General features: G+C 45.2%; 1 protein-coding gene across 7 annotated transcripts in view; it reads right to left on the bottom strand.

Moving 5' to 3' along the window:
• FUBP3 (far upstream element binding protein 3) overlaps window positions 1–26,422 on the bottom strand; it is a 38,542-nt gene extending 12,120 nt beyond the window's left edge. For 3 of the 7 annotated variants that reach the window (XR_014958828.1, XM_021551296.3, XM_021551299.3), the window contains exons 1-13: window positions 26,275–26,422; window positions 19,383–19,488; window positions 13,238–13,288; window positions 12,728–12,761; window positions 11,124–11,173; window positions 9,554–9,625; window positions 8,804–8,861; window positions 6,065–6,227; window positions 5,112–5,210; window positions 3,082–3,186; window positions 2,594–2,696; window positions 1,852–1,952; window positions 919–1,060 (exon numbers count right to left, since the gene is read on the bottom strand). Coding sequence is in view for 6 of the 7 variants with exons in the window: in XM_021551296.3 (XP_021406971.1) it covers window positions 919–1,060; window positions 1,852–1,952; window positions 2,594–2,696; window positions 3,082–3,186; window positions 5,112–5,210; window positions 6,065–6,227; window positions 8,804–8,861; window positions 9,554–9,625; window positions 11,124–11,173; window positions 12,728–12,761; window positions 13,238–13,288; window positions 19,383–19,488; window positions 26,275–26,367 (1,177 nt within the window). In the remaining variant the exon portion in view is untranslated. The remainder of the gene's footprint in view (window positions 1–918; window positions 1,061–1,851; window positions 1,953–2,593; window positions 2,697–3,081; window positions 3,187–5,111; window positions 5,211–6,064; window positions 6,228–8,803; window positions 8,862–9,553; window positions 9,626–11,123; window positions 11,174–12,727; window positions 12,762–13,237; window positions 13,289–19,382; window positions 19,489–26,274) is intronic. The other 4 variants (XM_021551297.3, XM_085594138.1, XM_021551298.3 and 1 more) reach the window with 2 other exon arrangements.
• Between the last annotated feature and the right edge of the window lie 1,201 nt (window positions 26,423–27,623).

Raw genomic sequence — 27,623 nt, 5'->3', positions numbered from 1 at the left:
CTCTGCCTCCTTTTCTGCTGTAGCTTATCTACTCCTATTTTCTGCTGAGGCTGAAAGCCAGCTGTGATTATTTAAATACTAGTTCAGGCATATGTCATTCTTTCTGAAATAAGCAGATAGAAAAATGAAACACTGCCTTAGGTAGATCAGCGCATTAGCTCAGACACATCACAGCAGTTCAGAACTCGTTTGTCTGCTCCTGGCTTTACCCTAAGTCCTGCCACTGCCCCACGTGCAGATCCTGCTCTGTGACAAACTGAGTCTGCTGCTGATGCTCAGTTTCATAACCATCACAGGGCTGTCCTGTTTTGAGAGGATGACTCTTCATCCATCTCCTTAGCATGGAGAGACCCACTGCCTAAGCAGCCAAGGGTCCTCCATGGCAGTGAACACGCTCAGCCAAGTGGCACAAGGTGCACCAGGTGCCAGTAGAGGCAGAGAAATCCTCCCATTTAATTCGTCACACACTTCAGGGGCTGGAAGCAGCTCCTGTTATCACCACACTCAGAGACCTTCCATTTCCTCACACAGCAGTCAAAGAAATCCAGCATGATGAAATCACTGCTCTGCTTGTCCCTGATAAACTGTCCTTCAAACGAATTCTCTGTCAAAAGAATCCACAAATGAACCTGCCTTTTCTCAGCCAGCTGCTTGTTATAAAACAAGCTTATTTGACAGCTCTGCATTAAGAGCTTCTTTTATAGCTTGTGAACAAGGGCCTGGAGAACACAATTATAAGTGAGAACACCACAAAGAAAACAACCACAAGCACTTACAGCTTATTCTTATGCTGCATTCACTGGGCACTAAACATTACAATCACAGAAAACCCCAAAGCTTCACTGTCAGGCAGCAAGAACACAACCATCTTGAGAGAGAAGGATTGCAAGCTGTGGTATTTGGAGTCACCAAACTCACCTTTGCCTATAACTAGGCCACACTTGTCAGCTGGAACAGTGTAGGTGATTTCCTGTACGCCCCCAGGTGTTCCAACACTCCAGTCCCCACGGCCACGACCTCTTCCTCGGGCAATAGCCAAGTTTCCAAAGCCATCTCGTTCCTTAGAAGGCAAAACATATGCATCAGTGTTTTTTATGCTGGCACCAATACACATCAAACCCAAAATAAAGCCAGGTCAGTTAAACTGTCTCATAATCAATGGCATTGAATTGAGATATTCCTGGACCCCAGCTTCACATTCAAGGTTTTGAAGCACTTTAGAAAGATGGGGCTTAGAAGAGATATCAAGATGGACAAATTATGGACCTTGCTGAACAAATTGTGTTCAGGTTTCTGAAATGGCCTGAAGTTTTAATTCCTCATAACACAAAGAGAATATTACAGCCTCTTTCAAGAGTTTGCCCTAGTACTTCACCCTTCTTGCTCTTGTGTAATGCAGTATGTTGGTGTGTCTTAGAGCACAGTGACACAATACCTGAGCCCTCAGCACCTTCCTGTGCCTCCACCAGACCAAAGGGCTGGAGTCTGAAGATGAGGCACCACTGAGCAGTGGCATTGCTCTGCTGTCTCAGCAGAGCAATGCCACTGCCTGATGCTGATGGACTCCATTCCACCAGGTCACTGTTCCCAAATTTAACAACTAAACAGGAGATAGATGTAGAGCTATAATGATGCCTCATAGGCCTGGGAATAAAAGACCTTCCCACAGCTCAGTTAGCTCACATTACATTAAAAGAAATTCCATTATAAACAAACAAACTTCAAATCCAGCAGCTCTGGGCAGCAGCATGTGTGCCCTACCAGGGGAAAACTGAACACTGCTGCTTTTCAGAAGATGGCCTCCATCCCTCCATGCAGCCTACCTTCCCAAAAAGCACTTGCAGAACCCACCTGTGCCGTGAGGATGAGCTCACTGATGATGTGTGCTGCGTGCTGACACCGATCGGGGAGCCCCATGACCTGTGCGACTCTCTCAGCGCTAATCCCATCATCTGTGGAGAGAGGTGGCAAAGACTCAATTAAAAGCAGAAAATATCCACTCGCCAACAAAAGCTTCCTTCCAGCACCAACACTGCTGGCAGCATTTTCACACCACAGAACTATCCCAGGAGCTACTGCTTCCCTCCACCTTCAGCCCCTCTTCCCTGGACTGCAAGAAGACAAAACCCAGCCCACACTGCAGAGGGAACAACACTCAAAAGAAAACACTTTCAAATGTCAAAAAGCTATGAAAGAGACTGATATAATTTTAAGAGGAAAAAGGCAGCTTTGATAGGTGATCAGACAGCCAAGGACCCAGAGAAAGTTACTCAGAATTAATCAACTCCTGATCCCCAAAGGCTTTAATGTCCTGAAGGAGAATTCTTTAACAGGAAATAAAAGATTTTTGTTATTTTATTTATCTGTATAATTACCACTCAAGACATGACTGTTGTGACATCTAATGTTTGCAAATGAGCTGAATATAATCTTACTCTCTGAAAACCAGGAAGTGCATGAGGAGGCAGCACATCATATTTAAATGGGTTTCAGAAAGAGACACAATGCACCTGTAAATGAGGAAAGCCTGGCTGCTGGAACCCAAAAGTGGAACACTGGTCAGAAAGCAACGGCTCTCCATCCTCACACAAACCTGGTTTAAATTGAATCCTAACTCCAGCATCATTCTGAATCTTTTTGATCATTTCTCCATTTCTTCCTATTACAATTCCAACAGCATACCTGGGCACAGAGACCTGATGGGAAAGGCAAAGGAGTATGAAAGTGCAGAGAACTAGACTGAATGACTCTGATTTTACAAGGAGATGCTCTTAACTTTGAGGATGGGCCATGTTAGGCAGCTCCAGGCTACAGAACCGCATCGCTTGAGAAAAACACGTGGCCACAAATTCCTTCCCCACTAAATGAACTCTGCACTACAAGAATGCAGCTTAAATTATAAAGTGCCATCTGGGAGTCCACGAGAACTCCTCCTCTTTGCAGAGCCAGACTCAATTCTTCTGACAAAAAAAGAACACAACACATTTAAAAAAAAGCTTACAGGTTACAAATGCAGTTGGATGACTCCCCCCAGTACCCATCCCACGGGGAGGTTAGCAGAGCACTGTGAAGGACACGTACCTCTATGCTGCCTCCTCCCATTCTAGCACTGAAATCACTGCGTACGCCTCGGAAGTCTGCCTGATCTTTCTCTCGGATGATCTCCAGTACCATTTCCCTCGCTTGCTACATGGGGAAAGAAGTTACAGTTAGCTTCAAATTATTTCTGCTTGCCCTCCTGGTGTTAGGGCCTCAACAGTGGATAAGTGGTCAGGCTTTGGGCAGGGGGATCTCCATCTGCTGAACAGGAACCGCAGTCTGATTTAGGTTTTCTTTTACCACAGTCTGTTCTCGATGGCATCTTCTATGTCTAACAACCTGCCAGGAGCACAAGGTGGCAATTTCTTGGGTGCAATTGCTTCCTCCAGTCTTTCAAAAAAAGTCCTTTTACTTTTAAAATAGCTTTGATTTTTTGTTGTTTTTAAATTAAAGGAAGTGGATGCCCTTTCCTACTGATAGAACTGAAACCAATGCAGTAGGGTAGAAGCTGTTGGCAGCATGGCAGAGATCACGTCCACTAAGAGCTACAGAGCACATACCAAGGGGGCTGCTGGGCAGCACTGAGCTTACTGACTCTGAGAAGTTAAACCCCAGTCTGCAGCAATCCAGAAAGACATTTTCTGAGACAACTGGATATTTTTCCTACCTACTGACAGCACTCAAGGCCATTCACAAGCCTGCACGTAGCCCAGCTAGTGAAAGTCTACCCTGGAAATCAGCCAACAGTATTCACCAACAAAATCAAAAAGCCTGTATGTCAAACCCCAGTATTTCTTTCTCTCTACTAACAGTCAAGCTTTTGACATCTTGGTTCTATTTCCAAGCTTGAGGACAGTGGTGACTCTCTCCTTTCAGTTTTACACATTTCCCATGTCCTCAAAGTATTTTTAAGAGAAAGAAACAACTCAAAGATACTTCAGAGATGCCAAGACAGAAATATGGGTGATGGGGAGATTTCAGAAGGATTTGAGGGAGTTAAAACACTGTTCCAGCATCCATAAAATCCCACCAAACCCAAGGATTCATCACACTTCTTAAAACTTCCTAAGTGTGCTCAGCTTTAAGTGCCTCAAAGATCTTCCAGCCTGTGCAGTCTCCATGTTTCCTTGAATGGAAGATGTGACAACAGCACATCTTGCACAGCAGAAGCCACCTGGGAAGTGGCAGCATTGAAGAGCATTATTTGGTTAAAAGTAACCAGACTGTCTATAAACTCCTTTTGCACACCTATACCTCCACAGTAAGAATTTTGGGGGAAAAAAAAATTAACTCTAAAATTTGCTATAAGAACTTTGAAAAATACTACCCCAACACTATGCCTGAGCAACATCAACTGTTGCAGCAATTTATGATTAGGGAGATCCTATGAAACAGAACTACTTCTATTTGAGACAGGAATGCTAGGCTAGATTTAAGTACTTAGCAAGGTATGAAAGGCACTTGCTGAGAAGTGGGACATGCTGTGGCTAAACTTTAATGCTCTAATTCAGGCGCTCCCATCATGCTGCAGTCCCCCAGTTTCCAGCTGATGGGGCTTTTTTTCCAAACCACAGGTACATCCACATCTGCAGAACTCTGACACAAGGAGACTGAGGCAGCAATATTAAGCAAACCCCTTGGTTTCAGGAGTTGTTGTGGGATTGGTTTTTAATCACCTGTGTCAATTGGCTGTCTGAGGTAGTTTTGTGAAAGGTTCGCTGTCTCAAACGTGTGATTCAGTCACTAAGAACCCATTTGCTTGAGTGACACAGAGCTCTCATTTTTTGTCACACAGACTGGAAAGCATTTCAAAAACTACTTTCTCCAAACCCTCCCCCTCATCTCTACTCCTACCCATGTGCAGTATTTATATGGAGTGACAGCTCCTAAGTTATGCTGTAAAACAAACTGCTCTGGTGTTTTAACTTGCTCTACTCAACCTTACAGAACAAACAGAACCAGGAAAGATTACGTTTACAGTTGGATTTGACTCCATTAGGTGTTCACAAATACACTGAGATTTGAGTTTCTCCTCAGTTCTCTTGGGCAATCAGTTTGCTTTTATTACATACCTGTACTTTAAATGCATCTCCAGTAATACGGAGAGGTTTATCTGCTCCAGTAGGCAAAGGACCATCTTGGATCATAATCATTTTCACACCTGTTCGCTCCTGAAGAAAAAGCACAGAGCAATTTTCTGAGCAGAGTCCCTAGAACAAGGGACTAGATTTTGGTTACTAAACATTATGAAGGTCAAACCAGCACCGTTACAGAATGCACAAATTCAGGAACAGTCCTAGAGTGTAAAGGACTGCCAGAAACTGCACTGCTCCTGAGGGTCTCAAATAGTTGAAATGATTGCAAGAACAACCCCCTCCACCTCAACTACTGACTTTCCAGCCCTTTCCAAAATCTGTAGTTGTCTGCATGTAACAGTTAAGTGACCAGCCTCCAAACTATATGACAGAGGTCTAGTAAGGGCACTCAAAACCCTTCCATTTTTGACCCTAGGTGTTTTGCTAGAACCCTCTATTCTTTAAAAACTTGTACCAGATGGAGGAATAAAGACCGTCCAGGAACACAGTTTATACATAACACAACACTTGATTAGAAAGGGGTGGGATGAGGAAAAAAAGATGACATATGGCAGCTTTACCACAGATCAGCAACAAAAGAGAAGCAGAGCACTCTACAAGAGCATGGCTGGCATTAAAAATACTGCAGAGCAGAGCAGACATGGCCCTTCCTTGGCTACAGGGATCCTCTCCTAAACAGCACACACCAAGTGTTATCTACAGCACAGGGGTTTCTGTCGCAGTTCTGGCAAAACTCCACTACTTGTGTAGCTGGGGCCACACTGATTTTGTAACACAAGATTGGATTGGAGTCCAATCTCCGAAGGCAGAAGAGTAGTCCCTGCTGGAGAAGGTTAGAGCATTCAAGGCTCTCCATTTCAGCCTGTTCCAGTGGATCTAGAGAAGCTGCAGTAGGGAAGAGAGCCCTAAAGGAAATGCATCTTGCGCACCTGCAACTGTTTTATTGTTTCACCTCCTTTGCCGATGACTAGACCCACTTTGGATGCCGGGATCAAAATCTCCTGAATGGTACTGTTGCCATCAACATCGTTGTGAAAACCAGGTCCGTTGCGACAGCGATCTACAATCTGCCCCAGAAGCCGTTTTGCTTGTCTTGGGAAAAGAATCGAGGGAAACAACCATTAGACAACATTGCTCCACGTGACCAAGAGACCAGGAACCATCGGAATGGAGAGCGATCGGGGAGAGGAGAAGTGGAAAGATGGAGGAAACCATAGTCAGCACAATGTTTGCCCTTTTTTTTTTTTTTAAACTCTTTGATGTCTATTTTCCCTTACCATGATTACTTATAAGCAGTTTGATTTTTGAAGGGGAAGAGAAAAGGAAGAGCAGCAGCATGCTCTGACCTCTTAGGAAGTTAAGGACAATAGCTGAACTACAGCATTTGGGATGCTAACTTTGAATGAAGATGCTCTAGGTTTTAACTTTTCTAACACATATACAGTAATAAAACTCAAGCTCTGGTCTCCTTCTCAGTCACGACAAAAAGACACACACTGTTCTGATACTAACACAGCCCATGGATTAACCATTCTCTGATCAGTCACAGGCAACTGCTTTGCTCTTCTCTACCTGCTCTTACCAGCAGCACCAGAACACTGTCCTAACACAGCCTCTGCTCCAAGCAGTAGGTGCTGAAGCTACACCACGAAGCAAGGCAGGGATATTGCAGCAGCCACCAGTGAAAGACTGGGTTCTTCTACTCCTGGTGAGAAGAGACACACAAAGAAGCATTTGGGAGATTAAAGATCCCTTCTCTAAAATCTTTAGCATGTCAGAGGTAACTGGCAGGGTTTCCTTTCATCTTGAAGACTCCTACACCAGCACATCCCATTCCTGCCCTTGTCCCACAACCCTTCTGAAAGCAGAAGAAATTCACTGGTTCCCTGTGCAGACTAATGCAGCACCTTTCCCTCTCTCCACTTCACAGCAAGCCATATCAGGCACCCTAAGGATGACTGACTTCTCTCCAGAGATTTGAAGAACCAGTACAAACTCATCCCTTCAAGCAGACATTCCCCCCAAGGCAGCTCAGGGGGTGGTGCTCTGAGGCTGCACTCAGAGCAGAGCACTGCTTGCCCTTGACTTTCTCACAATGAAAGGGAAAAGGTAGAATTTCTGGAAGCCTGCTTCAGATGTTTTGGAAAAGTCTTAGGAGGTTTTATTCATCTGCCTTCATATTTTGTGCAAAGCTCTTTTAGTGACAATATAGAGACCACAACAGTTAATACACAACATATTTCAGATGAGAAGGGGTCACTTGGGGTCACCCTATTAGTTTGTCACTGGATGTAACTAATGAAAACGCCCCTCACAAAACCTTTCTCAATGAAGTCTGACACTTAGAATGGTTTCCTTACTTCATTTTCTTTTCCTACAAGTAGCCTTAAAAAACAAGTTCAAACAACCAATTTGTCAAGAATTTTACCACAAAAGTAAATTAAATTTCACTTAATTCCATGTCCATGTCCTGTTTCACGAATTTAATAGTCTCAGTTTTAAAATTTACTCATTTTATTTAAAGACAGCCTTGGACATGAGTACATGTAACTGCATATTTCAGAACCACAAAATCTTAACTACACCTCTTCCCCATTTTCCCACAACTGCTACTCATGAAGCATCCCAGCTTTTTACTATTTTGCTCTTGTTCTTAAATATCCTTTGCTAAAGGGGGAAAACCACTACAATATCAGCAAGAATACACTGCCTGCCATATGAGTTTGCCAATTATATTTATTTGGGCTCACTGCTTGCAGTATTATGGTAGAATAAGGAGATTTAAGTACCCTTAGATCTCTTTAGGAATGGAAGAATGATGAGTGTCTTCTCTTTAGAGAGACAGTCTGCACCAATGTATTTTCAAACGCAACTCAAAGATTTCCAGATGGATTTTAAAAAACCCACCTACCCAAAGGCTGGGGAGAGAAAGAGCAGCTCCATATGTTAAGTGTGTTCCTGTAAGCCTGAGGATCCTGGATCCAGTTCCAGCAGGAGGTCCTCAACTGGTTTGTGAGAGTCTCAAACTCAGCTCCTGGGAAGGGGGAGGGAGGAAACACTGTCCCTAAAGTTTCTATAGGTCTAAAGATAGAAATCCCTGCTGGCTGGCCACGTGTCTCTACCATGCAAGGAGCAGAATCAAGATTTGGGTTCAGTCCTTTGCTTCTTGTTGGCAGCAATGCAGAGACAAGCACCCAGTGGGCCTCATGCTGCTCTGCAACAACACCAACACCTCCAGGGAATGCTGGAGTGGCACCCACAGGCTTTGGAGGCCTCATGCAGCCCTTCTTCAGCTGGAAGGATGCTCATCTCAATAGGAGCAGGGAAGTGAAGGGGAGAAGAGAAATGCCCTTCAACAGCTTAGCTCAGTATCCTGGAAAGCTGCAGTTACTAAACTGCATCCTAGGTGCCCTAAGAGCAACCTCACCCTGAAGAGGGGAATTCCAAGGAAATTTCTGCAGAGGAGTCAAACTGCAAGTGGAAAAAAAAGCCTCTGAGGTGCACAGTTTAAAGCATCAGACCAAGAGGTTCTATGCTCCAGAGACCCTCAAGTTTCTCTAGGCCAACATTTGCTGGTGTGGCTAATAACCAAGTAGCACCACTGACAGAGCACAGCATTAGGGAGAAGAGAAAGAAGGAAAAAGGAGAGAAATTAAACCAGGACTCACTCAATGCTCTCTGGTGTCCCAGTGAGTACACAGGGCCTCTCAGGCATCCCACCACTGTCTGCAAAGGAAACAAGGAGAAAACTTGTGATACATGGAATTAAAAATGTGGCAGCTATTTCAGTGACCATGAAGCACCAAGGGAAGCACCACCCACCTGCATACATAGCAAGCTAAAGAATTCAAAGACATCCAGGATCAACATATTTTAAATTATTTACTGGATGTCTGCATTCTTTTAAAGTCTTCCCCACCAATCAAAGGGAGGGGTAAAAACTCAGATAACATTGATCAACAGTTCCCTGCAGAGCACTGCAGCACAGCCTTCCTCAAAGCAAACTGGCACCAAATGATCCCATTTGGACAAATGGTCTCATTTTTATGATGCAAAGCAAGCTGTATGGAGAGCTGCTGCCAAGCCTCCTGAAATGTCTTCTGCCAGGAGCTGGAGCTGACCAGATCAGCTAGAGGCAAACCACAGAGCTGAGCAAAATGAGAAAATTCAACAGCTTCAGGTCATGAATTGTTCATTTGCTCTGCAAACATCTACTGGTTAAAGTCAGCTCCCTAACTGTTCCGTTCCTCAAACCACCTGACCAACCTTCTACCCTGGTTGGGAGGTGGGTCCCACAACAGCTCTCTCATGGCTGTCTGTATCCACATTAATGGTGATAACACATCCTGAGCATGGAAAGTGCCTGTCAACCCTTTGACATTAAAACCTGTTCACCCATCAAACAAAAAGGGGCTTACCTGGAGCAATTTGAATTTTGCAGCCAGACTCTATCTGAATCCGTGAGATCTGTTCTCCTCCCCTGCCGATTACTGAAATGAGTTCAACAAGCATCAGAACAAACTGTTTTTCCTGGAAACTGCAGAGCACCTTCCCCCTTTTACTCCGCTGCAGCTTTCTATAAAGGAACAGTTTGACTCCAGGATTGCAGAAGAGGCATCCACAGCATGACCAAACTTATCATAGCAGAAAAACATTAAAATACTGCTGAATGTTATTCTATTTGCTTGGGAAAATGAAACAAAAAAGCCTGTCTTGCACAGGAATGGAAAGAAATAAGCATGAAAGAAATAAGGCACTAGTCTGGGTGATGCTAGGAGAGTATTTTAAGTACATCTTGTTCAGCCTGAACCAATAAGCTTGTTATTTGGGGTACTAAACAAGGCAAAGACTTGTTTCTTTGCAATTCCTGTTTCACTGCCATTTTTGAATGGACATGCTATTTGGCTGTCTGCACTCAGACAGAACCACATCCTGAAATGCTCTATCAACCTCCAGGAACACCAATACCCCTCTCCCTTAACGCTCAGAGTTGATACATTGCTGTTTCACAAGACACCCAGGGCACAGACTCTGCCAATCACCATTCCTACCCTTCCCAGACTGCAAAACCAGCAAAGCTGTCAAGTCACCCAGGCATTCCTGGCTCAGGATGCTCCCAAAGCAGCATCTCAGCTGTGGGGCTGCATCCCCCGTACCCTGAACCAGGGTGAGACACAGAGATGATGCCTGTGAGCTCTCCTCTCCCAGGGCAAACATCCTCCACGTGTAGCATGGGAATGAAGAGGTCTGGCAGGAGAGGAGGGAGCCTTTCCTCTGCAGGAATTTGAGTTACAGTCTTACAGAGTCTTTAGAGTCGGGACAAAACTTGGCGCGCTATGGGGTAATTACCATGGCCTGTTATTTTCCTCTTTACTCTCCATATATCAAATTGGAAGGGATACACAGAGACCCAGCAGTGGAAGAGTCTATGCAATCACTGCAGTAACACATCAGCAGGAGGTGCCATTGAAAGCCAGAGTAATGATCATTAAGAGGAAGAGAGAAATTAGGATCAAGCTTGAAAGAGAACAGCATCAGAAATGCAAATCTAGGAAAAACTCTGGTCTGGTTGTTTCCCTGCAGCAAATGTGTGAGGAATTTAAAATTCTGTTTAACTTGCCTTTAGTCAACTCGTATTTTAACATTTAAATGTTGTTTTCCTTCCTCAACTCTCACAGTTTTGCATACTCAAAGTAGAATGTTGCAATGAAGGGAAATAAATTCACTTTTGACTTGTTTATGTACTGTGCTAATGGGAATTTAAACGAGAAAAATCATTAAAGTGCCCAGTAACTTGTACCAAACATTCTTGTTCTTATTACTGGTACACCAAGCTTTTCCATGAAGTTTGCATCTGGATTTTAAACACTGATCCTCTGTTCCCCATGAAGACAGCATTAAACAAGACTTATCCAAGGCTAATAAGCACAAAAACTTGTGTCAGAATCAATAGCATTCTTGCACAGGAAACACATCCAAGGTACTTACTAAATCCAACCATTTTATCAGGCACTTTGAACTCTTCTGTTATTACAGCCCTAAAAAAGAAGAAAACTCCATCAAAGTCATTACAAAGAACAATTTGGAAGAAACTACAGCCCTGCCATGGAGCCTGGGCTCAGCAAACGGGTTCTGCACACACAGGTAAAAGCACATCACTGTCAAAATTATTTGTTTTGGAAGGGACCTTTCATGGTCACACAATTCCTCCTACACTGGATCCATTTCCAGTCGGTCTTGAATGGAACTGATGGAAGAAGCTCTTTCTGTCATTCTTGCTCCAGACAGATTTAACAAAAAAAGCACTAAGTCTCCTTATCACTGAGCCTGGACTTTCCAAACAGCAGTGTCTGCCCAGTGCTTCTGGATAGTCTGTTCTGAGGAGACACCAACCAAAGCCAGTCCTGACATGAAATCCCCCTTCTGATATTCACAGGTTTGGTGTTTTGGGACTCTTTTTTCACCTGCTTGTCCTTACAATTCTTTTACTTGGAATTAATAAACATTGTCTTCAATTATCCTCTGAATTCTCATTATCTCAAGACTTCCATACCTATTGTTGTTTGGACATTTTTAATATGTCTGCTTCAAAACAAATCACTCAAAGCAGTTTCCTAAGACCTGACCATAGTTAAGTAAAAAGGAATTAACTTGGACTGTTCTTTATTTAGCTTTTTCTGTCTTGTAGAAAACACAACACCATGAACATGGAATTTGCAATTATGCATTATATACAATTTGCTCAGCAATCTCAAGAGCAATGAAACACGTGTACAGTAAGTTCAATGCATGCTTTGTAGGGAGGTATATAAAAATATTCCCTTTTTTTTTGCTTTAGATCAGTTAGGAAAGGTGTAAAATACACACTAGACTTGATTAGCTAAGTTGCAGATAAAGTACTAACACTGCCTACCCCTTTCTAGGATTCTCTAGAAGGACATTAGCTTTAACTTAACCATTAAAAATTTAAGGTTCTACAGCCTTCATGCACATGGTTGTCCCTTCTGCTGAGGCCCCAAACAGCTGGTTAGGATGGAAATGCACTACTATTCACCTTCAGGCTAATCCAGCTTTAGAAATGTTCTTCCCTTCAAAGCAACACAGAAAAATCCTCAAGAACAGGATTTGAGAAAAAACTGAGAATTTTACATTTTTATTGGATGCTGAGACATGTTGGATGACAACTCATATTTGTTTAGTCTTCCCAAACCATCTTTGACAAAGGAGTCATCCCAGGTCATATTACACCAACAAAACTATATAATAACAGTAATATGTGTCTGTTTGATACTTCCAACTTTTGCCAAAATGCCAGACCTTTTTTCATTTTTTATGTCTTGCCCCTGCCAGGGCAGGGAAAGGGAAAGGAGAGAGAATTAATTTTTTTTGGTCACGCAGATTTGCAGAGACCAAATCCAAGTTTCACATCAACTCTTCTTTTTTCATCAGAACAAACAACCCAGGCTGTAGAAAACCCAAGCTGACAGTTTTTCCACATTCTCAACCTCTGACTTCCTAACACTACTACAGATGGTGGATCAATAAACAATTAGAATTGATCAATAAATAATAAAACATAACCCACTGCTTACCTTTGATGTACCAGGGCCCCTAACTGGTTACCTACTGTGGCAGAGAGAGAAAAAAGGGAAAAAAATCAAAGCATTAGCACGGATAAACTAACTTCATCCCTATAGAAAAAGAGTTCTTACCGTTTCATCAAAAAAGAAAGAAAAGCAAAACAGTAATTTAGGTTCAGTGGCTGAAATGAATGCGTTATGTGCTACAAAACAGGAGGGGATTTCTTGATCAACACACACCACAGCCCAGTGTCCAGCTGAACACAGGATAGGGAATTGATCCGTGTCTCCCCATGCTGAGAGTCATGGGAGAAAATCCTGCCTGCCCAAATCCAAATCCCTGCAACTCACCTCCCCCCCTTCCCAAATTAAGCCCAAAGTAGTAAAAAAAGGGTAAAGGGAGAGAGGGAGGAGGAGGGAGAGAAATCTGAAGGAGACCAGTGTGTATTAATAAACAAGAATAAAAGCCAAGCAGCCTCAGAGATTCCCTCAGTCCAAGCATTAGGCACCGCTGGCACATACTTCTCTCTGTGTCTCTGATCTGTGCTCCATGGAGCCCACTTACACGGAGACCTGTTAAAGGAATAGGGCTGTTAAGTAACCTCGTGGCACCCAAAGTGTTTCAACCCAACAAAACACATGCTCTTGAACACATTCCAGGCATTTCTGCCATGCTAGCTGGTGGCTCATCTATGATTAGCAATTATCTCCCTACTGACAACTCTGAGACAGACTTCTCCCCCCAGCCCCAACAGATTAGATCTTCCAAATGTTAATGGGGAAAATATCATTAGACCAACTCATGCAAAGTAGGAACACGAGCCCTGCTGGGCTTCCTACTGGACTTTGCCTGCAGCAAACCAGCTAAAAACCAGACCATTTGGTGCTAACAACCAGTTGAAAGATTATATTGCATGCCTGGAGGGCACGGAACAAAACAAATGACACTGGCCAACATGTGAGCTGTGATAATAAAGATGCTGTTTCAAACTACCTTGCAGCAAGCTGCACATTCTTTGACCTGAAATAAATTGGCAATCAGCTGGCAAGGATAGAAAGTGGATGCATCCCACACACTCTAAATCTGGAAGAAAAATGCATCAAGTTTGTGGCCAAACATTTACTCAAAGAATATAGACAAAGAGAGTCAATAGTGTATTTCTGCTGTGTGTCAATACCTCCACGATAGTTCAGGACCAAAATATTGACAATGTATCTATTTTATTACTCTCTCCAGCTCGGTGATAAGACAACTGCTGTGTTAATTGACTCACTTAGATTTGTCTTTGCATATTCTCACCCTGAATATGAAAAGCTCTAATTTGATAATTGTGAATATTGCAGTTGAAAAAAGGTGGGTGATGTAATGGGGAATATTTGCTCTGGCTGATAAGCTTCTACCACAGAGCTGAGCCAATACAACCAAACTCCGAATATTTCAACTCCACGCAGTAGGTCTGGTGGTATTGGTGTAGTGTGGGGTTGCCACAGCCAAGGCCACTCATTATCAAGATGCCAGAAAGAGTGGTTTTAACTCTGCAAAGGCTGTATTTAAATCTCCACTATGCATTTCAATTCACCAGAACAGCTCTCTTAGCAATCTGCTCCGCTGCGGCCGCTGCCCACAAATTATGAGACAGATACACATCCTATAATCAACTCCCCAAGTTCACACAAGGAAGGGAAGAGCCTTCGTTTTGTAACCCAATCCTACACTTGAAAAGGACAACTTCTGAGGGGAAACCTGCACCAGCACAGGAAGTTAAAATCAGGGAATTATTGCTTTATAATGCAGGCAGCAATGTCTCTCCAACCCATTCTGAGTTGCAAATTCCAAACAGAGTAAGCCATTCACCCCCCACAGGGAGGTATCAGCCTTAATGCATGTTTATTGTACAAATTAGTATGGAAAAATTATGCCACAATAACTTATGTGAAAGACCATTCCTTCTGCAGTTCACAGATAACTTCTCAAAAACCTGAGATTGATGGCAAATGGAGAGAAATAGAAATAATTTATTTCAAGTCAGTTATGATTTCTCTCTGTTTTTGGTGGGGGGGGGAAATAATGTAGCTCCCAGTTCCAACAACCTCAAGGTCCATTCCTTCTCCAACATGTCCATTTTTCTCTGAAAAACAGGGACTAATAGAGAGGCAGGGCTGGGGCAGCCACAATCCTGAAAGCTGATGCACCATTCCACTGTCTCCCTTCACACCAAGGAGGGGGCTGAACTCTGACAAGCCACATACATATTTCCCCCTTTTACATCTATTCACTACAATTTAACTGTAACTGCAGTCATTTTACTGCAAATAAGGAAAAATGCTGAATAAAATCAGCACAATTTCCTATTAATGGCACCTGCTGGTTGATAACTCTTCATTCTGCTTTACGCTTCACCCTATAACTGAATTCTACCTAACAGACACTCAAAACAAATGTGGATTTTTCTTCCACCCCATAAAACAGAGCAGTGCCTCCCACTAAATTAATGTGCATGATAGGAATATACAATCTTTTCAGGAATATCTTCATGGCTAGAATAAAATCAGAGCAACACATCTCCTTGAGAGCAGTGGAAGGGGTTGCTTTTCATACTTAAGAGTCAAAATGGGATCATCATAAATTTTAGAAAGCTACAAAGATTGTTATCCTAATTCTCCATCATTAAATACTGAGATTTTTCTTGAATTAAATAGTCAAACCCTAATAATTTTTGTGTATGATTTCATTGCAAATCTTTGGAGGTTTTCCTCCCCTCCCTTAAACCACCTTATTTAAAAAAGTGGCCATCTGTAAAGTTACAATTTTGAAGAATAGTGACATTTTGTGTATTAAACAAAATCTTTTGCCAAGAGATCTGGACTTTTGCCTTGGTCTTACTGCTGCAGATGTGTCAGAGCATCAGTACTGACTTTCATCAGCAGTAAGACAGAGATATAATTCTCTTCTGCCTATCACTATTTTCATTTAAAACACATTGGAGGAAAAGAATAAAGTACTCTGTACAGCAGGATCATGTTGTGTTTGAGCCCTTGGTTCTACCACAACCAAATTTTATTAACAGAACAGGTCATCTTCAGATCTGGATGTACCATAGGAGCTTCGTGAGGAGAGGAGTGGAGAGAGGGGGGTGTGAGGCTTCTCCACGGTCTCTCACCTTTGTTTTCCCAGACCCAAAGGGTGCCCCAGCCTTCAGCTGTAATGCTGCTGCTTAATCCTATGGATCTCACAGGACACTCCTTTAAAGGAGCCCAAAGCAGGGCAAACAAAGAGGAATGTACTGCCCATCAGTCTCTTTGCAGCAGCTAGATCCCTCCTTCCTTTGAACAAAAGGAGGCTGCTTCTTTAATGCTTATTTAGCATTAAACAAACTTATTAATCTGTGCTGATAATTAGAGGGACCTTTTAATAAGAATAGAGGCCAGGGGCAGCAGTTGGCCCTTAACAGGTGGGCTGGGGTCTGTCCTCAGCAGCAGCCACAGGCAAGATGCCACCAGGTCTCTGTGCAGTTCAGACTCACCTGTCCCTAGTGCTCCCCTTCACTGAGAGACATTAACTCCTGCAAGTGGCCACAGAAATGCCAGCTGTCACTTCCCAGGAGCAGTACAAATAAACCTAATCTCTTCCCTGCACTACAGCTGTTTGCAGGATTACTTTCAAGTTGTTTCCAGAAAGGGGAAAAAAAAAAAAAAAAGCCAGGGAAAAGAGAAATAATCAGTCTCAAGCTCCATCTAACACCAGTGAGCCAGGTTTGCAGGGTTGATCCTGCTGCTCCTCAGTTCAGATGAGGGTTATATTAAGGGAAGTGCTAAAAAGCACTTGCACATCCTGGCTTCCGACACTATGATAAATCTGTTTTTCCTGGAAATGCTCGAAAAGCAGCTGAATTTGTTTTGATCAACACACTGACACCTGTCTTAAGACCACTTCCTCAGCTGGCATCAGGCAGCCACAGCAGCAGCTGTTCATAAAAACAGATGGGAAGAATGAGATTGTCCTGAAGGACAGACAGTTCTCTTGACACCTTAAATACTTCCTCTGGAGACTATTTTTTTTCAGCAGTATTAGGAACAGTGATAATTTCCCAAGAGCTGCATGGGGATAAGGAAGCAGTGAGACCTGCACCCAGCTGTGAGCATGCAGTGTACAGGGAAATCTCCCACCAGATTTGTTTCCAACCCATCCATAGCAGTAGAATGTATCCAAATCCACTATAAAATGCATTATAACATTTCTAGAGCATGTGTAACAACATAATCACTTCTTGACAACATCTCCAAACTGTGCTTCACAGACAAGCAGAGAACAGAGAGAAGTGTGGGCATAAAAATTCCAACACCCTTTGTTTGCAGCTAACAGAGAACTAAAAAATCATCCAAATAGGAAGTGCTTTCCTAATTTAAGTGTCCTATTAAAAGCAACTTTCATCTTCCAGAAGTTTAAAGCTAAAGCTGCATTACAGACATTTAATTACATGGCAGCAAGAGCAGGTAGCCCAAGACTAAGATAGGGATCACACCACAGATACAGAGCAAGAAGCACACACAGCTCCAGGAAAAGAACTGCAGGTAAAGAACAGCTCAGGAGGATCCCACATGTAGGGGGAAACTCATCACACAGCTGCATCTCAGTACAGGACTTACTAATACCATGAGAAATAAAATCCAACATGAAAGAAAATCCAAACTGAAAGAAGTGCTACAACTCTTATCCCTACCCTGACAATTTCTGCTTCTTTGTCAAATTCCAGCCCTTTAAAATATTACTTCCGTCATTTCTCTTCTCCTCAAAGACCTCACAGACAAGATTTTTGGGAGGGGAGTTGGACAAAGTTACATACAGATGTGTATGAACAACCCAAGGCAAACACAGCATTGGAGCTACTTTAAAAACAATTACAAACAAGGTCCAGTGCTGAGGACAGGGCGAGCAGAACAACTGCTGATCCAGGAGTCAGGAACAGCCACTCTGGGAGGCTCTCCCAGGAACAACACCCACTCCATGGAGTTATCTACACAAGATACCAGCAGTAATGCACTTTTCCAGCCCAGACTGCTACTGTATTGACACGGTCTGTGTCAACACAAACAAGGCTCACCAAGTTCTAGGGCTCATCAGTACAAGTTTAAGTACAAAGTCCAATCTGTCACTAAAGCACTACGACAAATTCACGTGTTACGAGCTCCGAAAACCCATTTTGTCAAGAGGTCAGATCTCCAGTTCAGACTGATGAATCAATGAAAAACACAGGCAGGGCAAATGCTGTGAATGACTGGTTCCCAGAAGGCTATTTTTATTCCTTTTCACACACAGCCACATCCCTAAGCTCAGAGCTGTTCAGCATTCCCCAACACTGCCCAGCACCTTCCCCTGCAGACCCAGCACACACCAGCAATGCCAGACCTCTGGCTTCTCAACAAAAGGATGCTCCAGTCCAAGATACAAAGTGTGGGGGCTCATCCAGATAAATCCATTCTCTCCTGAAACCCCAAACCAAAGGAGCAGCAGCAACCTGTTGCTCGAATAGAGCCAAGAGCAGAGAACAGAAGTGGGTGGTGGCATGTGTTCAGAAAACAGTAACATTAGCTAGCCAGAGGCTCCACATGAAAGGAACTTCTCCCCATGCACCAGCTTGTTTTTTCAGACTGAGGAGCAGACGTGCAGTTATTTTCAGCCTTTGTATCAGACAGAACAAAATTCTTTTCAAAATGAAGTGCTAGGCAGCAGCTTGGCTTATCTCCTCTGTACTCCTGAACATATTCATGGGGGACAGAATCACCCTGCAGGGCTACGAGTGTCAGGAAAAATACCAGAGGAAATAGCAAAAAGGAAGACATAGCCATACTTTTTATTTCTTCACAAGAAAAGGTGAGCTCTTTGCATCTATACAGCAGCAGATAATACACTTTAAACATTTGTAACATTTCATATCCTTTATAAAACCTAAAAAACTCTTGTTCTAACATTTTTGTTGTTCCCACCAAACATAAGAAACTACTGGCTTATTTTAAAATTGTAACAATTCATACAATATTGACTTATGACAGTTACCAGTTATGATCCATGCAATAAACTATCCTTTAGCTACGGCCAATTTTAAATTCTTCAGAGATTTTAGAATTCTCAAATAATAACAGAGAAAGTGAAGCTAAATACTGGAAATTTCCTTCCAACTTGCGTCATCTTATATAAAGACCTTTTCTCGTTAAAATTCAAGTAAAAAGCAACCAGAACCTGACAGCAACTCAGCTCCTGGGCTGTGTTGGAAACAGATGGAAAGGAACACCTGTAATACTGCCCCTACACATTACATACTCCTAGAAAATAAGTGCCATCAGGGAAGAACATGTAGTGTGTACACCTGGTGCTCTATATGTGGGCCCAATGAACAAATCCTCCTCCCTCAACTACCACAGACCAAGATTTAAATGGCATTTTGTTTGCTGATTCCCAAAGGTCATGATCTAACAAAGAATTGCTTCACATTAATACTAATGCCTAAGAACACTGTGCAATGTAGCTAAGAGTAAATAGCACAGGGCATCTTGTATAAGATATCTATAGACAGAAATCTGCATTTTCCATCCTTAAAACAGACAACTACCTCCATAGATGAATTTCAGGAGCTGCCTCCACAAGACTGACTAATCACAGCCAGCTTACCTCCATCATCCAGGGGCCGTTTCTGCACTCCATAACCGTAGACTGACGGGTCCACAAGTGTTGTAGAATTATTCAAGTGAGGGATATCTCCAATTTTAGCAGCAATCTATAAAAAGGGGATAAAAAGCATTATCAGCCACCACCATAACTAAACACTGTTTCTCCCAATAGAGCATTGACCTCAGGCCAACCTTCTCACAGGTATTTATTACATAGGTGGATTTGTAACAAGGTGCTTCATTTATAAAGCAAACTATTTTCTGCTTGCTTTTAATATTTCCTTAATTAAGACCATATTCACCCAGTTCCTCTTCCTGATCATAAGTAGCCCTGGAACATTATATTCAGGACTATTTGCTCGATGGACAGCTGACAAACTAAACCTTGCTAAGTGGAGGGTTCAAACTAACCCACCAACTTTGTCCTGGAGAAGCTGCCACCCCCAGAGCTGTGTGGGAGCTTCCTGCTGCATCCACGCAGACCCAGACACACAGAAATGCACACTCACACATCCCTGGGGGAGCAGAGTGGAAACACACAGCACAAGGACAGGTTTGGGAACTCTCTGTCAAAGAGACTGGATCACTCTTGTTTACTGAGTGAGGAATAAGCCAGTGGGCAAACTATCAGTCCAGAACTAGTTTCCATTTCCTGCAGTGGTCAGTACAGCACAAACACAACTAATGCTGTCTGTGCTTCTGCTTCCAAGCCTTCCAGAGGGGAAACTGCCATTCCCTGCTGAGCCAGGAAACAAGGAGTTTATTCACAGGAAAGGGGACACAGGTATCACAGTAAGGGGACTAAGGTAAGCAAATAAACTGAGACACACACCTAAACATCACTTAATACAAGTGAAAAGTTAAGCTCATCTCTAGTGACATTTGGGAGACAGCTGTACAGGTGGGTGCTGACAACACAAGCTCTTCTAGCTGCTCTCTGAGCTGACTGACAAGTCCACCCTAGAAACACCCAGGTGCATTCCCTGGGTGCTGCACCCCAGTTACACTCTCCCAGGACAGGCAAACTGAAGTCTCACAGCTCCCTTTACCTACATAAAGTATTTTGCTGTAATAAACAAGCACAGAACACAGCAGTTACAGAACAATTATAAAGTACACTGCACGCTACAACACTTGCTGCCTTTTCCAGTAAAAATAAAATAATTTAATCAAATCTTTACCAAGAGACTGACCAGGAACAGGAGCAGATGAAAGATCATTTTACACAGATATGATTTAATGACCAATATATCTAAAGACTTCTAAAATTTGCATTCCACTGCAACAGAAAGACATCTACAGCAGCTCTGGTTGTTGACACTATCTTCTGCTGCAGCAAAACAAACAACTGCCCAAGATGCAGAACCACAGGGTACTGGGAAAAAGCTATTTGAAATAATCTTGAAAGACTGAGGGCACTGCTTTTAGAAAGAAAACAGGAAACATTCTGTTCAATGCCTTCCATGAAAAGGGCCCCAAATTTGGACCATTTTCTCCTTATAGTCCATTTTGTCTTGTCTCCTTTTGGAAAGTCAGAAAGTTTGTAGTGTCAGAAATGTCAGAGCTAGAGAATAAAATCTTCCACTGGTACCAGCTGCAGTCCTATAGTGAAGCTTCCATGACAAGCATTTTGTACATCAGCATTTCCAATAAGTCCCCAGACAGCTGGTTCTGAAAGCATTGACACACACCTTGTCCTCTCCAGGAGGGAGAGCCAGGTGATGCTTTACTCTTTTGTTAAATGTTGTACTGCATCCATGGATCCAGCCCTCTGCCCTTTCCCCTCATGTCTGGGATGAAGAGAACTTGAATGAAATACTAAGAGCAGAAATGTTTTCTGACAACTTCAACACTGAAATATGTATTTGAAAATATATTGTACAGCAATCTATTGACAGCTTTCCTACAGTAACTTACAACACAGACCAAAAGGAACAGTGTCAAGTCTAACACCCCCTGACATATTTTGGGACATTTCATTTCAACACCACCTTCAAGAACTGTATTTCTATCAGTAGTTATTTACCATGACTTACAAGTTATGGATGATCCTTTAAAGGTGAAATCACTCAGCACATACTCCAGGAAAATAAAAAGCAGTCTGTGGATAGCAGAAGCTGGCTTAGGGAAGGAAGGCAGCCTGAAGGTGTTCAGGCCCAGCCTGCTGGCACCAAAGCTGTCTACTCCCACCTCAGGAGAGCTTTGTGAGCTCCTGCTCACACTGAGCACACAACAATCACCCTGGCCCAGAATCCTCCAAGTAAAGGGCAAAGCAAGAGTGTTAAAGCAGTTTTTACATTATTACCTTCTAGGATATTTTCCTTCCCCCCTCCTCCTTTATTTAAACTTGTATCCTTATCTCCAAAGCTTCCCAGCTGCCACTGGATTACAGGCAGACAACGGTGCCACCTCACCACAGCAGGAAAATACACCCTGCAAAATGAAGAGCTGAGCTTTTGAAGTACATGTAGCAGCTAAAATACATTTTAACATCTCATGTTCAAATGGGAAGCTCAGTTTTTATAACAGGTTCAGCAGGGAGGTAAGTACAAAAATTAGGACATGGCAAAAGCAAGCAGACCTAGCCCTTATCTGCCCCAATGACCTTGAGTAATGTACTGCTGTTAGCCACTGCTTTTGTCCTGCTCTATGTCAGCCTTAGATTTTTTCCTCCCCCTTAAACCCAATTGCATCCATTTTATAGCCCTGAAATACACTGGGGAAAAAGCATCACTGTTTCTGCACCTAAATTCCCCAAATAAAGCTCTCCAACAAAGACTTTAAAGGACAACACAAGCTCCAGCTGCAAATTGCACTGATAAAGCCAAGAAAAATTAATCCATGAAGTTGTCTGGGAGATACTACTTTTCCTATACCTTGCACTTCATTTAACAGCCAGAAAAATGACAATACAAAATACAGAGTAATACAAAACCACTTCTAAATATGAAGCTTCTTTGCTAGGCACACTCAAACACCAATATCTGCAGAATTCAGCTTTCAAGAGAACAGGCCCAGCTTCTAGGAAAAACCTCTCCATGGTGCCCTGCAAAGAACAACAGCAGATAAAATCACAAATTCTAGGTATTAACAGGATAAAAAAAACCAAAAAAAAAACCCAACAAGGTACTGTTGTCTGACCCTTCAGACTATTCTGGTGCTTGTGCTGCTCCTCCCATTCACTCAGCAGAACACTTGAGTTGGGGTGACAGATATTTTTCCAGAGTTCTGCAGAAAGCAATAAAACCATCCACAACCATTTAAACCTCATGGAACAGGTGGTTTTCCTAAATGCCAGAGTAATTGGCAAAGCCTATATCGATTTGAGGATGACCTGAAAAAGGACTCTGCAAGGGGGTAAAGAAAAGTTTGTCCAAGACCCCTCCATTACCACAGAAATTAAAGTTAGAGCCTGATAGAGAGAGGGATTTCAAACACAGCCTGTTGACTCTCAGTCAGTCTCAGGATATTCCCCATTTTTGAGGCAGCCAGGATGGCACATCACAGGCTCACCAAGCCTCAGCCTGTCCTCTCCAGAGTACTTCCAGAACACCCAGCAAGACACTGTTTGGTCAATAAGAACAAAACTTAAGGACAGTCTGAGAGAAATTCATTTTAGTCCGAAGTACAAGCAGCTCTGCTTATTTTCTGATCCCACTATTCAAAAGGGGAGGAGCAAACATCCTCTCTCTCCCTCAAAATGCCACAGAAAAGCCAGCCTGCCTGGGAGCAGCTGCAAAGATCTGTCCCCACCCAAGAGCCACCAATCCACTTGAGAATGGTGCAGAAGATGCAGGACAGAGCAATTCAAAGTCCCAGCACTGTCTTGAAAAAATAATTATTCACACATCCCAAATATTTCAGAGTCCACAAAAAATCCAGGCAAGTCCAGCACAAATACTGAAAGCAATGCAAGGTAATTTCTTTCAATATTCCAGATTTCTATTTTATATTCCCATCATGATCTCACATCCCAGTGGCTCTGAGGAATGCAGCTACTTTCCTTTACTCAGGGAAGTCTTCCTTGTCCTGGAGTTATGTCTTTGTTTAGATATTCAGAAGCAAGCACTGTATTCCACAGCCTGATTGTAACGTTGTGGCTCTCATGAGAACCACATTTAGTAAATTTGATTACTGGTCTTACATGCGACACAAAACCTTGAAAGATTCAAACATCAAGCTGGGGATGACCAACCCATAAATAAGAACTATGGCTGAATTTCTTTCCTCTGCTCCCTCATTCCCTTAGAGCAAAAGGAATACTCCAGAAGGGCCAAAACAAGAAAAAAAGCTGTACCAGATCACAGACAATGAGCTGTTCCAGCTCAGACAAATGCAACACCAAACACCCTTGGTGAAAGCTCTTCCATCACCTCCAGAGAAATATAAGTGTAGCTGCCTTTTCATTTTCCCCTGATTCTCAGCCAGGAAGTTCCATCACCGATTGCTTGGGTGGTGAGGCAAACATCCATCACCTGAGCAACGAAGAGCATTTTCAGTAACATTTGGCAATGAGTCACTAGTGACAATCTAGTTTTGTGCAAAAGACCACCTGCTCTCCTACCCAGCCTCTACAGAACTCAAATCAAATACTTTCACAGGGGAAGGAAACATTTTAGCCCTCCAACAGCTCTTTTCATCCCACAAACACTAACAGAAAAAAATCATATTCAACAGGCAGCAAACAACTCACTGCACAAAAATGTTGGGCACTGCTCTCCCACAAACACGTGCAGAGCACACATTTCCCAGTGCACTTGTTTCCAGGGTGAGAGACAGACAGAAGGTTCCTGCTGGAATCTTCCAGTTTCAGGCTCATGGAAACCCAGCACGTACAGAATAATTGCAGCAAGTATAATGAACTTAAGAACAACAAAATCAAGTAAGTGACCAACCTGGCCTTGGACACTTCCAGGGATGGGGCAGCCACAGTTTCTCTGGGCAACCTGAGCCAGGGCCCCACCACCCTTACAGGGAAGAATTTTTTCCTAATATCTAACCTAAACATCTCCTCAGTCAGTTTGAACCCATTCTCCCTTGTCCTGTCACCACAGTTCTGATGGAAGAGTCCAGTCCCTCTCCAGCTTCCCTGCAGCCCCTTCAGATCCCAGAAGATGCTGTGGTGTCCCCATTCAACCTTCTCTTCCCCAGGCTGAACAGCCCCAGCTCTCCCAGTCTGGCTCCACAGGGCAGGTGCTCCAGACCCTTGATCAACTTCATGGCCTCCTCTGGACTTGAAACACTCACAAAATAATTTCAAAAACTTGCACTTCAACAGTAAATAATTATATTCTTCAACATAAATGGGTTATCCAACTGCTAACAGGTAATAGCATTATCAGATATTTAAATAAAATGTTTCTGCAATGAGAGGCCTTCAGCAAGACAGAATCAGGTGAAGACAAACACAGCTGCAGCATCTCTCAATTGAACTGCATCAAGCACAAAATCCTGTCTGGGTGCTCAGACATCACATTTCAAGGGCAGGGCACTTTCCCAGTGACTGAAAGAAGCAATACCTGGCTAGCCCCGGAGCAGCTCACACCCCACCAGCCTGTGCTGAGAAGGAAGTCAATGGCCCCAGAACAGCTCCTGGTGTGCTGGGAGGTGCATGGTGTGGATCTACAGCACCAGGTGCCTCTGTGCAGGTCACTGCAGGCAGCACAGAGCAGGGACTGGCTGCCACACCGACTGCCAGGTGAGCTGAGAGCAAGAGGACAGCACCTCAGCTCCATTACAGAGAGCACTTGAGAGGCCCTAGGGTCCAGCTTGGCTTCCTCAGAAGCTTGTCAATGAAAGGACAAAGTCTGGGCAACAGAGGGGGATTCTCCCACCTGGCCTGTAAAACTGGAGAATGAAGTCAGGGCCTTTGAGCACCAGGTGGGCTCTGGTCCTGGCACTGTGTCACAGCTCCTTAAGTGCAGTCACTAAGCACCATGCACCCTGCTCAGAGAGAAACACCTGAGACAGACCTGCAGCAGCAGATGTGAAGAACAGCCACAGCATCCGTGCTGTGAGCAGCAGCTTCTTGTTGTGCAGCCACTTTCCACAAACCAAGGAGCACACAAACAGCTGGAATATCCTGTACTGAAGGCAGTCCTGCAGGGCTGGGCACTTTCACTGAAACCTCCCATTTTAGCACTGTGTGAGCTCATGGATTCCTCTGGGGAGCAGCTCGCTCCCTCCTCCCTCTCTCCCTGGAGGGAATGCCGAGCTCCTGCTCTGCCAAGGTTTGTATTCACAGAATCAATTAGCTTGGAAAAGATCTCTGAGGCCATGGAGTCCAACCTGTGACTGATCACCACCTTGTCAGTCAGAGAACGGCACTGAGCACCACATCCAGCGTTCCCTCAAACACCCCCAGGGATGGGGACTCCACCACCTCCCTGGGCAGCCCATTCCCATGTCCAATTACCCTTTCTGTGAAGGAATTCCACCCAGTGTCCAACCAAACCTTCCTGGGCATAGTTTAGACTGAGAATTCTCGTCCTGTCGCCTGGGAGATGACTCCGACCCGCACCTGGGGCCAGCCGCCTTTCATGGAGCTGCACACTGTGACAGTCCCCCCTGAGCCTCCTCTCCTCCAGCCCCAGCTCCCTCCGCCGCTCTTCATGGGACGCACACCCAGACCCTTCCCCAGCGTCGCTGCCGATCTCCGGCCGAGCCGTGGCTCAGCCCGTGTGAAACCCGCACCAGCACCGCCTCAGCCTACCGGTGCTCCTGCCCTGCCACCAACCACGGCCGCACCTGCCAGAGCCCCGCCGCCCCCTCAGGGCACAGCCCCGGGCTCCGCTCTCCTAGCAGCGGGGTCGCGGCCGTGCCCCGCCTCCGCTCCGCGGCCTAGCGGCGCCCCGCCGCCTCCTCCTCCCGCCCGCTCTCGGCCCTCGCCTCACCTGCCGGGCGCGGTGCAGAGCGTCCACGAACCCCTCGGACTTGATGGCCACGGGCGCCGCGCTCTGGCTCTGCCCCTGCGGCAGCTCCGCCATGGCCCCGCCGTCCGCCCGGGCCCGCGCCCGGAAAGGGAAGGAGCCCCCCGCTTCCGCCGGAAGTGCCCCGGGGGGGCGGGGCCGGGGCTCGCGCCGCGGGGCGGGGATGGGGAAGGGGCGGGGCCAGACGGGACACGCCCCGGCCACGCCCACACACGCCACGCCCCCGAGCCCCGCCCCAGGACGGGCCCGGGGACACGGCGGGGACGGAGCCTGCCCTGCCCCGGACATCCCCTGCCCGCCTCCGACAGCCCGGCCCGGCTGTGCCAGCCCGCTCCTGCCCGTACCACCCACTGTGCCATCCCATCCATGGCTGTGCCAGCCCGCTCCTGACCGTGCCATCCCATCCATGGCTGTGCCAGCCCGCTCCTGACCGTGCCACCCACCGTGTCATCCATCCATGGCTGTGTCATCCCGCTCCTGCCCGTGCCACCCATCCATGGCTGTGCCAGCCTGCTCCTGACCGTGCCACCCACTGTGCCATCCCATCCATGGCTGTGTCATCCCGCTCCTGACTGTGCCATCCCATCCATGGCTGTGCCAGCCCGCTCCTGCCCGTGCCACCCATCCATGGCTGTGCCAGCCCGCTCCTGCCCGTGCCACCCATCCATGGCTGTGCCAACCTGCTCCTGACTGTGCCATCCCATCCATGGCTGTGTCATCCCGCTCCTGCCCGTGCCAGCCATCCCCGCCTGTGCCAGCCTGCTCCTGACCGTGCCATCCCATCCATGCCTGTGTCATCCCGCTCCTGACCGTGCCATCCCATCCATGCCTGTGTCATCCCGCTCCTGACTGTGCCATCCCATCCATGGCTGTGTCATCCCGCTCCTGCCCGTGCCACCCACTGTGTCACCCATCCATGGCTGTGTCATCCCGCTCCTGCCTGTGCCATCCCATCCCTGCCTGTGCCAGCCCGCTCCTGCCCGTGCCACCCCATCCCCGCCTGTGACATCCCGCTCCTGCCCGTGCCACCCCATCCCCGCCTGTGCCAGCCTGCTCCTGACCGTGCCATCCCATCCCCGCCTGTGCCAGCCTGCTCCTGACTGTGCCATCCCATCCATGGCTGTGTCATCCCACTCCTGCCCGTGCCACCCATCCCATCTCCTCTTCCTGACCGTGCCACCCCATCCCCGCCTGTGCCAGCCCGCTCCTGCCCGTGCCACCCCATCCCTGCCTGTGACATCCCACTCCTGACCATGCCACCCATCCCCCTTCCTGACCGTGCCATCCCATCCCCATCTATTCCATCCCATCCC

The sequence above is a fragment of the Lonchura striata genome, chromosome 17, assembly GCF_050655825.1.
Source record: "Lonchura striata isolate lonStrDom1 chromosome 17, ASM5065582v1, whole genome shotgun sequence".
Taxonomy (NCBI): domain Eukaryota; kingdom Metazoa; phylum Chordata; class Aves; order Passeriformes; family Estrildidae; genus Lonchura; species Lonchura striata.
This window is presented reverse-complemented; position numbering and strand designations above follow the sequence as displayed.